General features: G+C 61.5%; 6 protein-coding genes across 6 annotated transcripts; 3 read left to right on the top strand and 3 right to left on the bottom strand.

Annotated features, from left to right (window-relative positions):
- Window positions 1-277: 277 nt before the first annotated feature.
- On the top strand, window positions 278-1,930 carry Q8F55_006115 (uncharacterized protein; the record flags this gene model as incomplete). Its single annotated transcript, XM_069354584.1, has 1 exon — window positions 278-1,930. One exon carries the CDS (start codon window positions 278-280, stop codon window positions 1,928-1,930), a length of 1,653 nt encoding a protein of 550 aa, XP_069209226.1.
- A 443-nt stretch (window positions 1,931-2,373) lies between these two features.
- Q8F55_006114 (uncharacterized protein) lies at window positions 2,374-4,561 on the top strand (the record flags this gene model as incomplete). The annotated part of the gene is made up of 5 exons (XM_069354583.1): window positions 2,374-2,469; window positions 2,523-2,614; window positions 2,651-3,257; window positions 3,294-3,587; window positions 3,626-4,561. The coding sequence occupies 5 exons, from the start codon at window positions 2,374-2,376 to the stop codon at window positions 4,559-4,561; spliced, it is 2,025 nt and encodes a 674-aa protein (XP_069209225.1).
- Window positions 4,562-4,708: 147 nt separating this feature from the next.
- On the bottom strand, window positions 4,709-6,304 carry Q8F55_006113 (uncharacterized protein; the record flags this gene model as incomplete). Its single annotated transcript, XM_069354582.1, has 1 exon — window positions 4,709-6,304. The coding sequence occupies one exon, from the start codon at window positions 6,302-6,304 to the stop codon at window positions 4,709-4,711; it is 1,596 nt and encodes a 531-aa protein (XP_069209224.1).
- A 1,156-nt stretch (window positions 6,305-7,460) lies between these two features.
- Q8F55_006112 (uncharacterized protein) lies at window positions 7,461-9,468 on the top strand (the record flags this gene model as incomplete). Its single annotated transcript, XM_069354581.1, has 10 exons — window positions 7,461-7,731; window positions 7,780-7,815; window positions 7,856-7,895; window positions 7,944-7,977; window positions 8,017-8,260; window positions 8,304-8,314; window positions 8,362-8,439; window positions 8,485-8,561; window positions 8,607-8,967; window positions 9,007-9,468. 10 exons carry the CDS (start codon window positions 7,461-7,463, stop codon window positions 9,466-9,468), a joined length of 1,614 nt encoding a protein of 537 aa, XP_069209223.1.
- A 261-nt stretch (window positions 9,469-9,729) lies between these two features.
- On the bottom strand, window positions 9,730-10,394 carry Q8F55_006111 (uncharacterized protein; the record flags this gene model as incomplete). The annotated part of the gene is made up of 3 exons (XM_069354580.1): window positions 9,730-10,025; window positions 10,080-10,285; window positions 10,336-10,394. The coding sequence occupies 3 exons, from the start codon at window positions 10,392-10,394 to the stop codon at window positions 9,730-9,732; spliced, it is 561 nt and encodes a 186-aa protein (XP_069209222.1).
- Window positions 10,395-11,459: 1,065 nt separating this feature from the next.
- Window positions 11,460-15,145, bottom strand: AMS1_4 (Glycoside hydrolase, 38 vacuolar alpha mannosidase; the record flags this gene model as incomplete). Its single annotated transcript, XM_069354579.1, has 10 exons — window positions 11,460-11,610; window positions 11,660-12,520; window positions 12,555-13,514; window positions 13,555-13,983; window positions 14,026-14,348; window positions 14,388-14,533; window positions 14,568-14,694; window positions 14,729-14,908; window positions 14,946-14,992; window positions 15,037-15,145. 10 exons carry the CDS (start codon window positions 15,143-15,145, stop codon window positions 11,460-11,462), a joined length of 3,333 nt encoding a protein of 1,110 aa, XP_069209221.1.
- Between the last annotated feature and the right edge of the window lie 946 nt (window positions 15,146-16,091).

Genomic DNA, 16,091 nt, shown 5'->3' with positions numbered 1-16,091 from the left:
CCGATGCCGACACACCAATTAAACGGCGCTGTCGCTTGCCAATCGAGCCGGATATTGCGCGAAAAGTCGCCAGAACGGCATTCCAGGCAACCCATGTGTCGACTATATCAGCACTCGTGTTATCAGACAACCCGCAGTCGTGAATGATGACATGCTGAATCCAGACGGCTACATGTTGCATTCCTCGCCGGCAGGATGCACGCGGTATCGAGCCTGGCGAGCTACTTAAAGCTAATGGGGGTGTAACAAGACTGCCAGCATTCCGCCAATTTTCAGAATGACCGTCGACACCGACGTCCCTCCCTCAACTGCCTCTGTTGTCATCATCGGCGCCGGGCCAGTCGGCTTGTCCCTCGCAGTGCAGCTGCGCCTCCTCGATGTCGACACTGTGATTATTGAAAAGGATCTCGCGGTCATTGACGGCCACCCGAAGGGCCGGTCGACCGACCTACGGACCGTCGAGCACTACCGCCAGTGGGGCGTCATCGACGCTGTTCGGCAGCAGGCGTGGACAACCGCCGACCCCAAGCATCAGGTGGTCATCACCGAGTCGCTCCTCACCCCGCCCATCGGGTCCTTTACGATGCGCGTCGGCCGGGACGAAGCCGAGGTGGTCGACCTCGCCGCAGAGACCAGCCTGTCCATCCCCCAACCACGACTCCAACGCATCCTCGAAGCTCGCGCAGTGGAGCTCGGAGCCAAGGTCTACCGCGGCTGGCGAGCCGGAGAGTTTGCTCAGGACGAGACCGCGGCTACTGCCGTCCTCGTGCGCGACGCTGATGGTGCCTCCCAGCCCATCTCGGCCCGGTTTGTCGTCGGCGCCGATGGACCAAGCAGCAGGGTGCGCAAGGCTGTCGGCATCGCAGTCAACGGCGAGGGGCCGCTCGGCCTCACATCCAGCTACGTTGTAAAGTCAGAGGGCCACCGTATCCGGGACATTCTCAACAGCTCGCCGGTGTATGACGCCCTGGGGATGCTCGTTGTCATCAACCAGGAAGCGAGTGGCATCGTGTCCACCCCAGACGACGACAACTGGGGATACGGCGTGTTCACCCCCGGCGCCGACGCGCCCACTCTGTCCGAAGACGTCGCCAAAGCAAAAGCCCAAGCCCTGCTCGGCGGGCCCGGTGGCGTCCACTTCGACATCATCTCGCGGGCCGAGTACCGACTCATCACCCGGATCGCCGACGCCTACCGCAGTGGGCGGTTCTTCGTCGCTGGTGACGCAGCGCACATCTGCCCCCCGACTGGTGGGCACAACATGAACGTCGGCATCGACGACTCGGTCAACCTGGCATGGAAGCTCGCCGCGGTGGTTCAGGGCTGGGGCTCGGATGCCCTGCTGGATACGTACGAGGCTGAGCGGCGGCCCGTCGGTCTGAGCGTATCAGCCGAGTCGCTCGACAACTCGCTGTCCATGCGGCGGGCGCTGGAACGGATCAAGGACACGTACGCCGACCTGTCTGCCAGCGAGCGAGCCGAGATTGCCTGGCAGGCGACCTTCAAGCAGTGGAACACGAAGGGCATCACCCTCGACATCCGGTATACCTCGCCGGTGATTGGTGCCAGGGACGGGCTCGACGCGCCGCCTGTCTGGCACCCATCACGGTACTGGAATGTGGCCTATCCTGGCCATCGGGCACCGCACCTCGTCCTCCTCGACGGCCGGCCTCTCATCGACCACCTGGGCAAGCACTTCACCGTCATCCATGTCGCTGCAGATGCCCAGGCCGACGACCAAGCATCCAAGCTTGTGGCTGCCGGCAAGGACGCCGGCGTGGACGTGACGATTGTCACCATCGACTCGGCTTTGGCCGGGACCAAGTACCCCCAGAGGTTCACGCTGGTCCGACCAGATCGCTTCGTGTCATGGGTTGGCGAGGAGGTCGACGACGCTGCATCCATCCTTGCGAGGGCGACTGGCAGGTAGAGCGACGCCACAGCCATAGACGGCCAGGTAGACGCGTAGATGTGGATGGATTGTCACGGACAGATGTGAGATGTGTTTGTTTGGATCTCCGTTTCGGATTTTTATGAAGGCTGCCGCCGGCCGCACTTTGACCGCCGACTCGAGCCATCCATTCTCGCTGCTGCTCCGCTCCGCACCCCTCCTCCCCCTGCAGTGCAATTCGCCATCGCACGACGCCGATGCATGGCGCGACGTTCACAGCCTCGCTTGCGACCATGTGGATCCGGATACCCGTTACCTCAAGGCGGTACTTGACGGCGTCAGGGCATCGGCCAACGGAGACGGAGCAGGGCAGTCGGCCCGGGCAACTCGACGGCGGTCGGCCCCACAATCACTCATGAACAACCTTGACTCTACTCTTACAACCTCCTCCTCCTCCTCACATTCACTGCTGACCACTCTCGATGCCGGCCGCACGAGAGTACCACTCGCCGTCGTCACCGCAGCCAGTGTTCCAAGCCCCACAGGCCTGCAAGCGCTGCTACTCGCGCAAGAGAAAAGTGGGTGGGCGAAGTGCGGCAAGTGGCCAAACGCGATTTAACGGATATCACAGTGCGATAGAAGACATCCAAAGTGCTCGGCGTGCATCGAGGCCAACGTGCCCTGCGAGCTCGACGGCAAGGCCGCACAAAAGTCTCTGTTTGTGTAAGTGCCAGTGTGCGAGCGGGGCTGACTTGTCAGCCAGCTCAACGAGCTGCGCGCCGGCACCGTCGACCTGCAAAAGCGCATCGAATGGCTCGAGGGGTACATTCGGCAAGCGTCGCCGGCGCTGGGTGACATTGCTGTCCGGCCGACGGGCTCCCAGCTGCCCCAGCCACTGTTGTACGACACGCCTGCTCCCCTCGCACAGCCGGCCAACGTGACCACCTCGGCCCACCTGTCGACGCTCGTGTCGTCCGGCGCGACCATGCGCGTCAACCCCAACTCGCCTCCGCTGGCGCTGGCTGGATCTTCCGCAAACTCCCCTCCCATCACCTCAGCAGCGCTTCACCCTGGGCTGCCGACCCTTGATGAAGCGCTCGAGTGGACGCGGGCAGTGTTGGCGACCCACAACCAGAGTCGCCATTGCATCAGCCCCCAGGAGATCGAAGACGACACGAGGGCTGTGTACGGGGAGAACGGACTCATCGCGCCTGGCTTGTCAGCCTCGCGCTTCCGCACTTTTGCAGTCATCTACCTGGGTGCCATGATGAAGAACCGGGGAGACGGACACATCAGCGACTCGTGTCGCGCTTGCCGGGCGTTTGCCTTTCAAGAACTGCCAAACGTGACGGCCCAGGAGGATTTGGTGAGCTTGTCGGGTGGATCACTCGCTGACGTGCAGACCGCAGTCCAGGCCCTCGCGCTCATGTCGTTGATAAGCCTCTACGAACCTGGCGGGCCAAGCTTGTTCCAAGTCGTCGGCTTTGCCGCCCGCACAGCACTCTCAATAGGCATCCACCGCCGCGATGAGGTGTACTTCCCCGGCATACTCGACACGTTCCATGACGAGGCAGCGCTGCGTGCCCACAACGAGAAGCGCAAGAATATTTTCTGGGCCGTGTACAGTTTGGACCGCCTGGCCGTGTTCACCCTCGGCCTTCCTCCTGCGATCCGCGACAGCGACATTGATGTGGATGTGAGTGGCGCTCTGGGTTGTGCTGATGCATGCTCCAGCAACCGACAGTCCCCATCTCGTCGTCTGAGGCGTCGCTTGAAGTGCCCGAGGTCGCGCTCCGCATCCACAACATCCAGCTGCGCCGACTGTACGGCAAGATCTACGAGTCCCTCCTCACCGTGCCGGCTCGTGATGACCTCTCGGTGGCCGAGCGCGAGGCCATCATCTCGGACCGCGCACGTGAGGTGCAGGAGTGGTACAACAACAGCCCGTTCCGCGCGGCCTTCTTCCCAATGTCCGACTCGAGCATCTCGCGGCAGGCCGCCGACGACATCTCGTACCACCAGATGACCATGGGGCTGTATCGACCCTCGCCACTCATGCCGCACGTCCCGTCCAGCTACGTGACCATCCTAAAGTCCTCGGCAAGCATCTCGGTGGACCTGTACCGGCACTACTGGCCCCGCCAACAGGTGCTGCTTGTCTGGACGCACCTGTATCAGGTGTTCTCGTCGTGCACAACGCTGGTGTACTGCTTCTGCGAGTACCGCTCCCGCCCTGATTTGGTCGACCTCCCTTCAGAGCAAGTCGAAACCCAGATTGCGCAGTGCCAGGACCTGCTTGCCCGCTTTGGATCCGCCTGGCCAGAATCACAGCGGTATCAAGCAATGTTCCACGCACTGGTGCAGTCATTCAGGTCCTCCCAGCCATCGCCGACCCAAGGGGTGGAAACGGAAGCCATCCAGCCACTCTCAATGGCAGTGCATCAAGTGGAAGAGCCATCTGAGCAGCTGCCGCCCCCACCCGCCATCAGCGTCCCCAGCATCCCCAGTGTCACCAACGGCGGTGAGGTGGACCTCTCAATCTTCGACCTGTTCAACTCCACTCAGGCCAGCGCTGACCTGCCTGGATCTGTGGGGCTATCCGGCAGCGGCACATCCCCAAGCAGTGTCATGATGGGGTTCTGGGCCCCCAATCTTGTCCCCAATGCGTAGTGTATGCATGGTGTCCCTACGTGGCTGTCAATTGGCGGTGCGGTGTGCGCCGGTGTGACACATGACGTGCCGCACTCCGAGCCGCCATCACACCTGCTGCAGCGCGTCACGACGAGCACACAACTTTCATATCGCTACATATTCATATTACGCCTCCACAATCGAGGCAATCGCCCCATCGAGCTTGCTCTTCGCCAGAGCAATCTGGTCAGCCTTCTGCTTAAGCCAGGTGCGGTCGCTCTTCACACGCTGCTCGGCAGCAGCGACAAGCTTGGCGCGCTCGTCGGGACCGACGCTCCCCTCGCTGGTGCGAGTCTGGACGAAGGCTACAGGGTCGAGGGATGCCGACAGCTGCTCTGCGGTCCATCCGTCGACAGGCTGCCCCAGGGTCTCAACAGCAGCCTGCGACAGCACCATTGGCGTGACTGCCGCACGGGAGATGCCGTGGACCTCGCAGATGCGCACGAGGCGGGCGACGACGTGGTGCGCCTGACGGAACGACAGGCCATTCTTGCGCACCAGCTCGTCGGCGAGGTTGCTTGTCGTGCACCAGCTATCATGCAGTGTCTTCTGCACGCGTTCCGAGTTGACAGTCAAGGTGGAGACGATGCCGCCTGCGAGGTCGAGCATTGCAAGCGTCTTGTCAAACGCCGTGTCGAGCTCCGGGACCTTGCGCACCGCTTGGTCACCAGAGCCTTCGCCGCGGAAAGCAGCGAGTGCAGAGCCACCCCAATTCACAGCTGGCCCGGCTGCGTACTTGATCACTTCGAGCGCCACCGGATTCTTCTTCTGAGGGAAGATGCTGCTGGTGCTGCAGTATCCGTCGTCGAGCTGGATGAAGCCAAACTCAATGCTCGACCAGATGTGCAGGTCCGTCGCAAGGTCGTTGAGCGTGGCCATTACAAACGACAATGAGTGGGCAATCTCGGCAGCGTAGTACGCCTCCCGAGCAAGCCGCGAGTTGATGACAATGTCGTCGAATCCAAGAAGCTCGCGCGTACGCTGACGGTCGATGGGCCATGACGTGCCGGACAGGCCTACGCAGCCCAGGGGACTCTTGTTGGCGCGGGCAAACGCATCAGAGCAGCGCTGGAAGTCGTCGTGAAGGCGGTCGGCATAGCCAAGGAGGTAGTGGGCAAAGTGACCGGGCTGAGCGTGCTGTAGATGGGTGTATGTTGGAATCAGAGTGTCGGGGTTGGACTTGGCGACCTTGATGAGCGTCTCCTCGAGGGTGGCAATGGCGCCGAGGACCTTGAGGAGGACATCGCGCTTGAAGAGACGGCGTGCAGTGGCACCCTGATCGATGCGGCTGCGGCCGGTGTGGAGTCTGCCGGCGACCTCCTCGCCGAGGATGGCAGCCAACGCGGCCTCGATTTGGAGGAGGAGACTGCCCTTGCTTGGGTCGATGTTCATGCCAGTCGCGCCACCCTTGCGAATGTCAACGAGAGCCGGAAGAAGAGCGCGCCCAACATCGCGGGTCACAATGCCCTGCTCCACAAGCATGACGAGGTGGGCGAGATCGATTTGGAGGTACTGATCGAACTGCTTCTTTTCGCGCTCGAGCAGAGGGACGAGGTCGTACTGCAGCAGGTGGGCGCTCGGCGGCTTTGCGAGACGCGCCTCGGTGAACGCTGCGCTCGCATGCCCGTTGGCATGTGCGGGGCTAGTGCCATTGATTACAACCTTGCCGTTGACGGTGTTGACCGCAGCGTCTGTAGCAGTTTCAAGGACCGTGATAGCCATGGTGCCTGCCGGCCCGTCAGCAATCTGTTTGCCTGAACCCAACCCACCGATAGATGTCCTTCACAGTACTTGCGTATCACACTTGGCATTGCGCCCCCAATGCTTTTGTATCGTTTGGCAGCTGACACTGCACGCGCCGTCAGACGGACGACCCCGACGGCCGCAGCTCGTCGAAGTCGAAGAAGAGTCTAGCGAACAGACCATCTGGGACGCTTGGGAGCGTGACAGGAGACACGAAGTGCGAGCAGTTGCCACCGAGTGGTCGTCAACATTGGCGGATATGTCCACTCGCAGTGATACGGTCGACGACGAGCCCTATTCCTCCGGAAGAGGCTCAGCGGACCGGTCCGCCGGGAGGCGGAGCCCTCCGACGTCCTGGCCAGCGGTGCCAGTCGCCCAAATGTAAGGAATAGACCGAACAGTGTCGTTCTGTTCGCGAATCGTGCGACCAGCTCACACGATACAGGTCTGCATACGCCGATATCGCCGCTGTTCGCTTGTGGGGCAGCTTGTTCCCGACGTTGGGCTGTCGTCGGCTTGCCCGCTCTGTCGAATGGAACTACGAGCGAGCCATGGTGAGTCACCAAGTCACGCTGGATAGGGCCGTCTAGCGAGAAGCATGATATCGGCCGAGTTGACGGTCGAATGGGCGCCCAAGAGTGAGTGAGATGGAGATGAAGAGGAGCGAGGATGCAAGTTGAGGGCGATGGCGGCAATCGCGACACCACCACTAGGTGGTGAAACACGTGAGTTCGGCTAGTCGACAGCCGCAAGCCGCGCCGGCCGAACGTCCCCGCTCCGACTGTCGCACTGTGGTCCAAACTCATTCTTGCATCGTCCAACTATCCACGAGCAAGCAGGGCGAGCTGGCCGTGCATCCACCCCCCACGACTATGCCTGTATCCCGAGTCGCCAAGACCCATGTGGCCCCGCACTCCGCCGCTGCCCCGCGTTAAACCCCCAACGCCGGGCCGGGATATGAAAAGTTGAACGCGCGGCGGACTCGTCCGCCGGACCACCTCCACTGACGACTGACACTGCAGCTATCTCTGCATTGGCCTTATCTCAATCGCAGCTGCTACTAGATGCGCACCGACATGACCTGGGTGGACATGTCCGACGTCCTCTCTTATTTATGAGACGGCAGCGGTCACGAATGAGGGCCCCCATCAAGCCCCGCCTCGTCTCGCAATCCGGGACACCACTCGCGCACAAGACCATGGTTTCCAACAACGCGGCGCCCCCGTCTGCCCTGCCGGTCGATGTTGAGGAGAACGACTATAACGACAAGGCAGCTGTCGACATTGCCGCCCAGGCCGTCGACCATGTCAAGACCAAGGAGGAGCGGCTCTTCGTTGCCCGCCTTGACGCCGTGCTTATGACCTTCGCGTTCCTGTCGCAAGTGATAAAGATCCTCGATCAGCAGAGTACGTGGGGGTAGAGTTGGGTGGAGGCTCAGAGCTGACACCCCGTAGACGTGGCCTCGGCCTACGTCTCAGGCATGAAGGAGGGTGAGCTCCGCAGCCTCAGCGTCGTTGCTGACGGTGCCAGACCTGCACATCGCGGGCAATGAGTACAACTACTTCACAACGTGGGTGACGCTCGGGTCCCGACAAGTCCAGCTACTCACACCTTGAAGGTACTTCAACATCGGCTACGCCATCTTCGTCATTGTGGGTAGCTACTCCATGAACACCGCGCTGACCCAACAGCCGTCTCAGATCATGATGACCAAGGTCGACCCCGCCATCTGGCTCCCGTCTCTCGAGATTGCCTGGGGCATCCTCACCCTCGCCTTCTTCCGCGTCCAAAACGTCACTCAGATCTACATCATGCGCGCATTCGTTGGTGCCTTTGAAGCGAGCGCGTACCCCGGCACAGTCACCCTCCTGGCGGCGTGGTACACACCCCGCGAGCTGGCCTTCCGCATCTCGGTCTACCATAGTGCCCAGTGGGGTGAGTCACCTGCGCCTGTCGCAACGATACTGACCATTCACAGTCGGCTCAATGGTTCGTCCTGCCCGTCCACCTCATGAAGCGTCTAACTCTTGAAACAGATCTCGAGCGGTCTCACTGCGGCCATCTTCCAAGGCCTCGACGGCGTGCATGGCATCGCGGGCTGGCGCTGGATGTTTGTGAGTCATGGGTTGGGGAGGTGGGCTTGTCTTATGCCGCCACAGATTATCGATGCGATTCTCACCGTCGCCCTGGCTGTCGGCGGCTTCTTCCTCATCCCCGGCTACCCGTCCAAGAAGAAGTCAGTCACGCGGAGACCCACTCTTTCAGTCGCTGACCTTCCCAGTCCCCGTGCGTTCTGGCTCAACGAACGCCACCTAGAGATCGCGAACGAACGCAGCAAGCGCTTCGGCCGCGCGGCCAACAAGAGCTTCAACCTCCGCGCCGTCAAGCGCGCCTTCAAGACGCCCCAGACACTCCTCATCCCCACCCTCTACGTCGCGTCTCAGCTTGCCCAGCAAGGTTACCTCTACTTCAACCTGTGGCTGAAGAGTCTCAAGAACGCCGATGGCTCCCCTCGCTGGTCGATCACCCAGGTCAACGCCCTCCCGATGGCCGGCTATGCTGCCTCGATCCTCTGCGTGTGGATGTGGGGCTTTATCTCTGATCGCTTCCAGAACCGGTGGATTGTGGTGGCGGCGCAGGGCGTGAGTGCGTCCTCAATGCATGGCGCTGACAACCCGCAGACTATCGGCTTGATCCCAGGCATCATGATGAGCGTGTGGAACATCCCGGTCGGGGCAAAGTACTTTGCGTACTACCTCTGCTTCACATTCCTCGCAACGACGCCCCCTCTCATGGCGTGGCTGTCGGACATGACGCCAAATGACGCCGAGCAGAGAGCCTTCATCATCGGCTGCACGACTGCTTCGTGGTACGCCTTCAACAGCTGGGTCAACATCCTCGTCTGGCCAGCCAGCAAGGCACCTCACTATCCTGTCGGCTGGCAGGTCACCATCGGTCTATGGTGTTTCATCTTTGCGATGCTCGCCCTCACGCGATACGTCGATCTCTACTACGTCCGCCCGCGAAATGCCCGCCAGGCAAGGGAGGAGGCCGCCGTCGAATCGGATGACCTGGCCTCGGTGACCTCCCCTGACGCAAAGTCCAACGTTGTCGTTGCAGTGCGAGAGGGTGGCCGCGCCTAGGAAGTCACAGTGGAGACTGCAACAGTAGGGTCAAGTGACACCCCCACCGGGTACCATATGTAGGTGTTTCACAGTGTCACGCTGTGCCATGGGTATCAGCAAATGCACCAAGTTGTCGTAGTCCTGTGCACTGGTGCATGTCGAACCCTTCTGATGGTGATGATACATGTCGCGGACAGGCTACAATCACCACTAACAAGCAACGTGACATTCGACTCGGATAAACAAAGGGGCAGACGAGCAGCTGACCTGTCTGATAGTTTACCACAGGAGCACGAAGGGAGCGACGAGGGCAGCGACCGCGACGGGAACAGCAGGCACCTGGACGGCGGCGTTGGCTCCCGACGAGGGCTTGGGGGAGGGCGCGGCCGACGAGGCAGCGGGGGGGGCAGCGCTGCCCGACGAGGCAGCGGCAGCGCTGCCAGACGAGGCGGCGGGAGCAGCGCTACCGGACGAAGCGGAGGCGCCGGCACCGCCACCACCACCAGTGGCCGAGGCAGCGGCGTCAGAAGCCGCGGCGTTGCCGGTGTAGCCAGTAGCTCCGGGGGCAATACCAGCTGTGTCGTCGTTAGATCGATCTGGAGGGAGGTCACGTGTGCGTCATCACTCACCGATACCGCCCTTGCACATGTCGTCAAGGAGCTTGAGAGCCTGGTTGATGTCGCACTTGTTCTGCAGAATGCAGGGCGAGGAAGCGGCGACGAACGCATCGGCCTTGCCGACACACATGCACTGGACGTCGGTGGGGCCGGAACAACCGGCGGTCGAGGACGCCGAGGTGACACACTGGAGGATACAGGCGGGGACCTGGGAGATGCTATAATCGCGTGTCAGCTGAAGCACCGGCGCAGCAGACACAGTACTCACCCGACCTGGGCGACGGCGCCGGTGGCGGCAACAAGGAGCGCGGCAGCGATGAACTTCATGGTGAGTGGATCGAGTTTGATGACTTGATGGGACAACAATCAGAGGCTGTAGCTTAAGTAGCTTTGGAATGCGGGGAGAGAGGGGCGGGGGACGCGGACGCGCCGGAGCAGGTGGTGACTAGACTCAAATAGCATCTCGTTCAGCACATGCGGCTAAGACTTCGGGGTAGACATGGTCGAAGGGAGGGGAGGGCAGCAGCCTGGAGCAGCTGGTCACACACAGCCTCAGCTGCTGCGGCAAGGATTCAAGTATCCGCCTTTGCCTCGCCTTTGGCCAGCTGGCTCTGCAGGGCTCTGACACCCAGCCTAGCCGGGAGTGGTTGGGGCTGGGCGAGTCGACGCTGCCTCCACTTGGCGAACGCCCTCTGCTGCGCCTCTGCTGCGCGCTTGGCACCCCACGGAGCCCACGCGCTTCCCCTGGGCTAAGCCAGTCACTGTGACTCCTCGGCTCTGGAACAGCATTGCAGCAGCAGCAGCAAGGCAAGACTCAATGCCGGAGGGCATGGCCGAATTGTGACCAAGTTGGCGCTAAGCAGTGACGTCTCAGGCGCGCTGCAATCGTCACGACGCGGGGGAGGGCAGTGACAATCTTCGGCATCTTTCAACCAGGGCACTCCGGCACTCCCTCTGCTCGTGCAGCCCCCATTTCTTCCGAGTCAACTGCGCTAAACAATAACGATCATGATCCACCCCCCGTATTCAGCTTCCTGGTCCCTGCATCTCTTTGATTGCCGTCAGCGCTAGCCTCGGTTGCTCTTCTAATGCCGCCAGACCTGGGCTGCCCCGCGCTGTTCACTTGCCTCAAGCCCCCGTTCAGAACACCAGGAGCCCAGGGTCAGCTGTCCCGAGACGACGCGTCCTGCACCCCCGCTGGGTGCTCTCATGCGCGTCAAAGTGTGTGCCAAGGGGTGCTACGGTTGTTTGGAATTGTCTCAAGTCGGCGATGGGCATGTGGGCCTAGCTCGGGCTTCTAAACGGCAGTTCGGCGTATAGAAGTCACGTGATGCACTCGAGTCTCGATGCATGCTGCCTATATGCGCTCCAACTACACCACCACCACTCCATCTACTCAAGAGTCAACTTGACAGTCTTGACCTCGAATGCGCTCAGCGCGACCCGAATGGACACCTCTTCGTCATCCTTGCGCAGGTGGAGCTCGGCCACATGCTCTTCGAGAATGTTGACAACCTCTGCTCGAGCAACCGCCAAGCCAGAGCTAAGCAAGTTAGTGTTCTTACTGAATCACTCCGACAGGCCGCACTCACATGATCAACGTCCCGCGACCCATCCCACCGAGGTGCTCATAGAGCCGCACAATCACCGTCTTCACGCCAGCCACGCCGTCGTCCTCACCACGCTTGATTGTCTCGAGGACCACGTTCGGCGCGCCGGTGAGGCTGAACGGGGTGCCGACGAAGCCTCTGGCGGCCTCGACGCCGCTACACGTTCGCAAGCGCACCGGATTGTTGAACGCGGCGGCAACGGCAGGAACGTCCGACTCGCCAAAGCTCTTGACATGCGGGTACACGGCGAAAGAGAACTCGTGCTTGCCCACGTCGAGCGTCGGGTCAGGCATCCGCGATCCACGCAGCAGCGAAAGCGTCATGACATTACCCGTCACCGCGTACCCATATTTGCAGTCGCTGAGCAGCGCGACGCCGTACCCCCATTCGGAGACGTCGGCAAACCGGTGCGCGCAGACCTCGAACCGTGCCGCGTCCCAGGACGTGTTGCGATGCGTCGGGCGGCGCACGACGCCAAACTGCGTGTCGTACGTTGCCGTTTCGGACCGCACGGCGAGGGGAAGCTCAAACTTGACAAACTCGTGCTGCTGGTGCCAGTCGACATGTGTGTCGAAGCGGAGCATGGTACGGGCGTCGGCGCCGGTGACTGCTGTCGGCAGGGCATCGATCGACATTGTGACTTCAAACGAGCTGTCACCGTATGCGAGCTTGGCGATGAGGCTAGCCCGCAGCGGCCCAGTCTCGTGCACCGCAACGGTGTCGAACGCGAGGTGCTGGACCTTGTCGAGGTGATGCGCATCCACGTCCCATGCATCCCAGAAGTTGGGCATGTCGTGGTACATGACGAGGCCGGCCGACGCGCCCGCGGCGATCAGTTCACGACTTGGCGTTAGCGACGGCGGTCGGGACAACTTACTCGAGAGCGAGGTCGACAAAGCTCGTAATCCGTCCATCGCTGATTGTCACCGAGATGAAGGCGTTGGAGAGCACAAAGGTTCCAGGGGAGACCTCTTCTGCCGAGGCTGGCGTGCCGCTGAAACCCGCAAGGGTAGCAACGTCTCGTCGCCCGTCCATCGTTGCCACGAGGTACTCGCCGCCGTTTGCTGACGGTTGACCACCAGCGAGCCCCTCTCGATGGACATGGACCACCTCCGTGCGGGCAGACCCAGGCAGCGTGTTGATCACGAGGGACTGCGCCCCCGCGCGCCCGTACAACACATCATATGCCCCGCTGATGATCTCCTCGAGATCCCGCTTGACCCGGGCGTAGATCTCGGCCGTGTCAACATACACCTCGGTGATCGACGTCCCGGGCAGGACATCGTGGAACTGGTTGAGCATGACATCCTCCCAGATGGCGTCGAGGTGGGCCTTGGGGTACTTGTACGTCGGGTCGCGCACACTTGCCATCGTCGCCGCGTACTCTGCCTCGCGGAGCAGGTTCTCGCTCTTGCGGTTGGCTCGCTTCACGGCCCCGCCAGAGGTGTACGTCGCCCGGTGGAGCTCGAGGTACAGCTCGCCATGCCAGGTCGGCAGGCGTGCGCCGTTGTCCGAGTCGTCTCTGACGGCCTCGAAGAAGTCCTCAAAGCTGCCGGTTCGGATGCGAGGCATCACACCTCCGCTGTCCCCACGCGACTCGAGAGCCCGCGTCCGGCGGAGACTCTCAAGCATCGGTGCCGTCGGGCCACCGCCGCCGTCACCGTGCCCGAAGAGCAGCAGCGCGTGCGCGCTCACGTCGGCATTCTTGCCCGTCATGCCCAGTCGAAGCTCGCGAACCTTGCACTGCGCATTGTACGCATCCACCGGGGTCATGTGGGTGAGCACCTGCGAGCCGTCGAGCCCCACCCAGTTGAACGTGGTGTGCGGGAAGGTGTTGCTGCATGTTCAGCACGGCAGGCTCCAAACGGCACACTCACACGTCATTCCACGACAGCTTCTGGGTGAAGAAATTGGGTGCGCCGGCCAGCCTCGCGAGCTGTGGCAGTTGCGACGAGTACCCAAACGTGTCGGGCAGAACAAAGGTCTGGGATTTGGCGCCAAACTTGCGCTGGAAGTACCTCTGCCCGTACAGGAACTGGCGCACGAGCGACTCTCCAGACGGAATATTCGTGTCCATCTCGACCCACGTGCATCCGAGGGGCTGGAAGCGGCCCTCCTTGACGCGGTCGAGGATGCGCAGCCATAGGTCGGGGTACAGCTCTTCGACCCACTGGAACTGCTGCGGCTGAGTGGCCGTGAAGATGAACTCGGGGTACCGGTCCAGCAGGTCGAGCTGCGCGCTCCAGCTTCGCCCAGCCTTTTGCTGTGTGACACTGTACGGCCATAGCCACGCCGTGTCGATGTGGCTGCGGAGGTCAGCAACGTGCCCCAGAGCTAGTGATGCTCACCAATGGCCGATTGCCCAGAGCGAGATGTCCGAGTCGCGCCCCTCCTGCTCGCCGCTTCGACACTGCGCGTCGACCCGACGCTCCCACTGGCACCCCAGGACTTGTTCGGCAGCGTTGCGTGCCTCGCGCACGCTGTCGATGTCGCCACGCACAAAGGCGTTCATCATCTGGTTGGCCGTGTACAGCGCGCGCTGAGCAAGGGTCGACTCGCGCGGCAGCTCACGACTCAGGTCGTGGATAAACTCAAAGTCATACAGGAGGCGATGGGCCTCCATGTTGGGCACGACAAGGTCGGCTGTCTTCAGCTCCCACCGGGTTCGGGGCTGCGATAAGTTAATCGACGGAAACGAGGGACTACCCACCTGCTGCTCGCTAAACATGTTGTCGTCGACTCCATAACCACCGTTGCAGCTGGCTTCGATGTAATAGCTCACGGCGCCGGCAACCACATTCTCGGCGGGGATGATGAACCCTACCCGACGATCCTTGTTGCTGCCGCCCGTCAGACCTGGGGTCAGCGAAGCAACGCATTGATACCCCACCTTGGAGAGGGCGACCGTCGACATCAAAAACCAGAGCCTCCCCCTCGGCGTCAAACTCCAGCACGACGCTCTCGAATCCGGCGTACTCGGGCGGGATGTTCAAGGTGACTTTGAACCAGTGGTTTGACTTCTGTTAGCTGAGGCCATACGCAGCCACTCACCCAGCTTGGGCCGAGGATCATTCCCTTCCACACTGGCGCATATGCCTGAGCCCTTGCTTGTTTGAACGACGGCTTCGTGCCAGCCGGCGCCGACCAGAGCTCGAGGTGCACATGCGGCCTGCCGTCATGTCGGTGGGTGTCCAGCAACGACGAGAGGTTGTAGTTGCGGTAGTAGCCACCCTAGGGAAGTCAGTGAACTGCAGGCGGGGCAACTCACAATAAACTCTTCTAGCCGACGCCCAGCCTGAGGGAGGGCCTTGTATCCTGCCATTGTCAGCAGGACGGTGTGGTTGACGCGGTTCACTCACGAGCCTCGTAGGTGTGAGTCGGGTAGGCCCTCAACGGGGTGTGTCTGTCGCCAGGAGCACCATTCACTCTCGTGTGCTCAACACCGTTTTCTGCTGCACTTCCAGTCATGGGGGTGGATTTTCCGGAGACCTTGAGAGGTGTTGCGAGAAAATCACCTTGTTAAGACTCGTCAAAAGTTCGAAAACTCGTCAACATAGCAAGATCGGCCGGTGACGATCGGGAGGAGACTCTAACCGACTCCGACCTGGACGGATCACAGACCCCCGCGCGCCGATATGTCGGTGGTGGAACTCAACTCAGTTCTCGCTGCGTCGCTGCAGCATCGATAGCAAGGCCGCGCCATGCCTGCTCGCCTACGCAGCCGGTGCCACAGTTGGACCGGAGCCTGGGGCTGAGGGCCCGAATGTTGCCAATCGCTCAGGATGATGAGCCTAGGCCATAGGCAGCCCGGATGACTGCGTACCGGGTCTTCTCAGCGGCCGCACGAGTGGGGGAGCACTGCCAGTGCTGCCACGAATAAGTGCCATCACACCACTCGATGTGCTCGCTCGGAACACCTCGCTTGTGTCGGCACCGGAGCCGACCACACCTGATAGGAAAAACTGTGTCAACAGGCGCGCGCATGCGCATGCATACGGCTCGACGGGCAAGCAGCCGAAGCCCCGCATCGGCGGGCTTCCTCCGCCCTGATATCCGCAACAGTGAACTGAGGGAAGGGTGACCGAGTCTACAACCGAGCACATGTTTGCTCGCTCGGAACATGTCCGCTGAAGGCTATGTCGCCAAAAGTCACGTCACCTTGGACATTGTGGCCGTTCAGACACTGACGAGGCATAGGATGTCGATCGGGCCGTGTGCATGCACGAGGGGACGTAGAAAGGTTGAATCGAAGCGAGCGAGCTGCCGATGCTCCATTCCGTAGAGCAGATCCGCGCCGTGTCGGATTTCGGTTTACGCAAGATCAAGGTCGGAGTCCTGTTCGGAGTCATTTTGCTCCTGTGCCTAAACGCGTCCATCAGGCGCGGTTCGCCTCGCCCGCGCATCCCACGTCGCC

Source organism: Vanrija albida (genome assembly GCF_041260175.1).
Source record: "Vanrija albida strain AlHP1 chromosome Unknown contig_4, whole genome shotgun sequence".
NCBI classification, from domain to species: domain Eukaryota; kingdom Fungi; phylum Basidiomycota; class Tremellomycetes; order Trichosporonales; family Trichosporonaceae; genus Vanrija; species Vanrija albida.
Note: the sequence above shows the minus strand (reverse complement) of the source record. Positions and strands in the feature narration are given on the sequence as shown.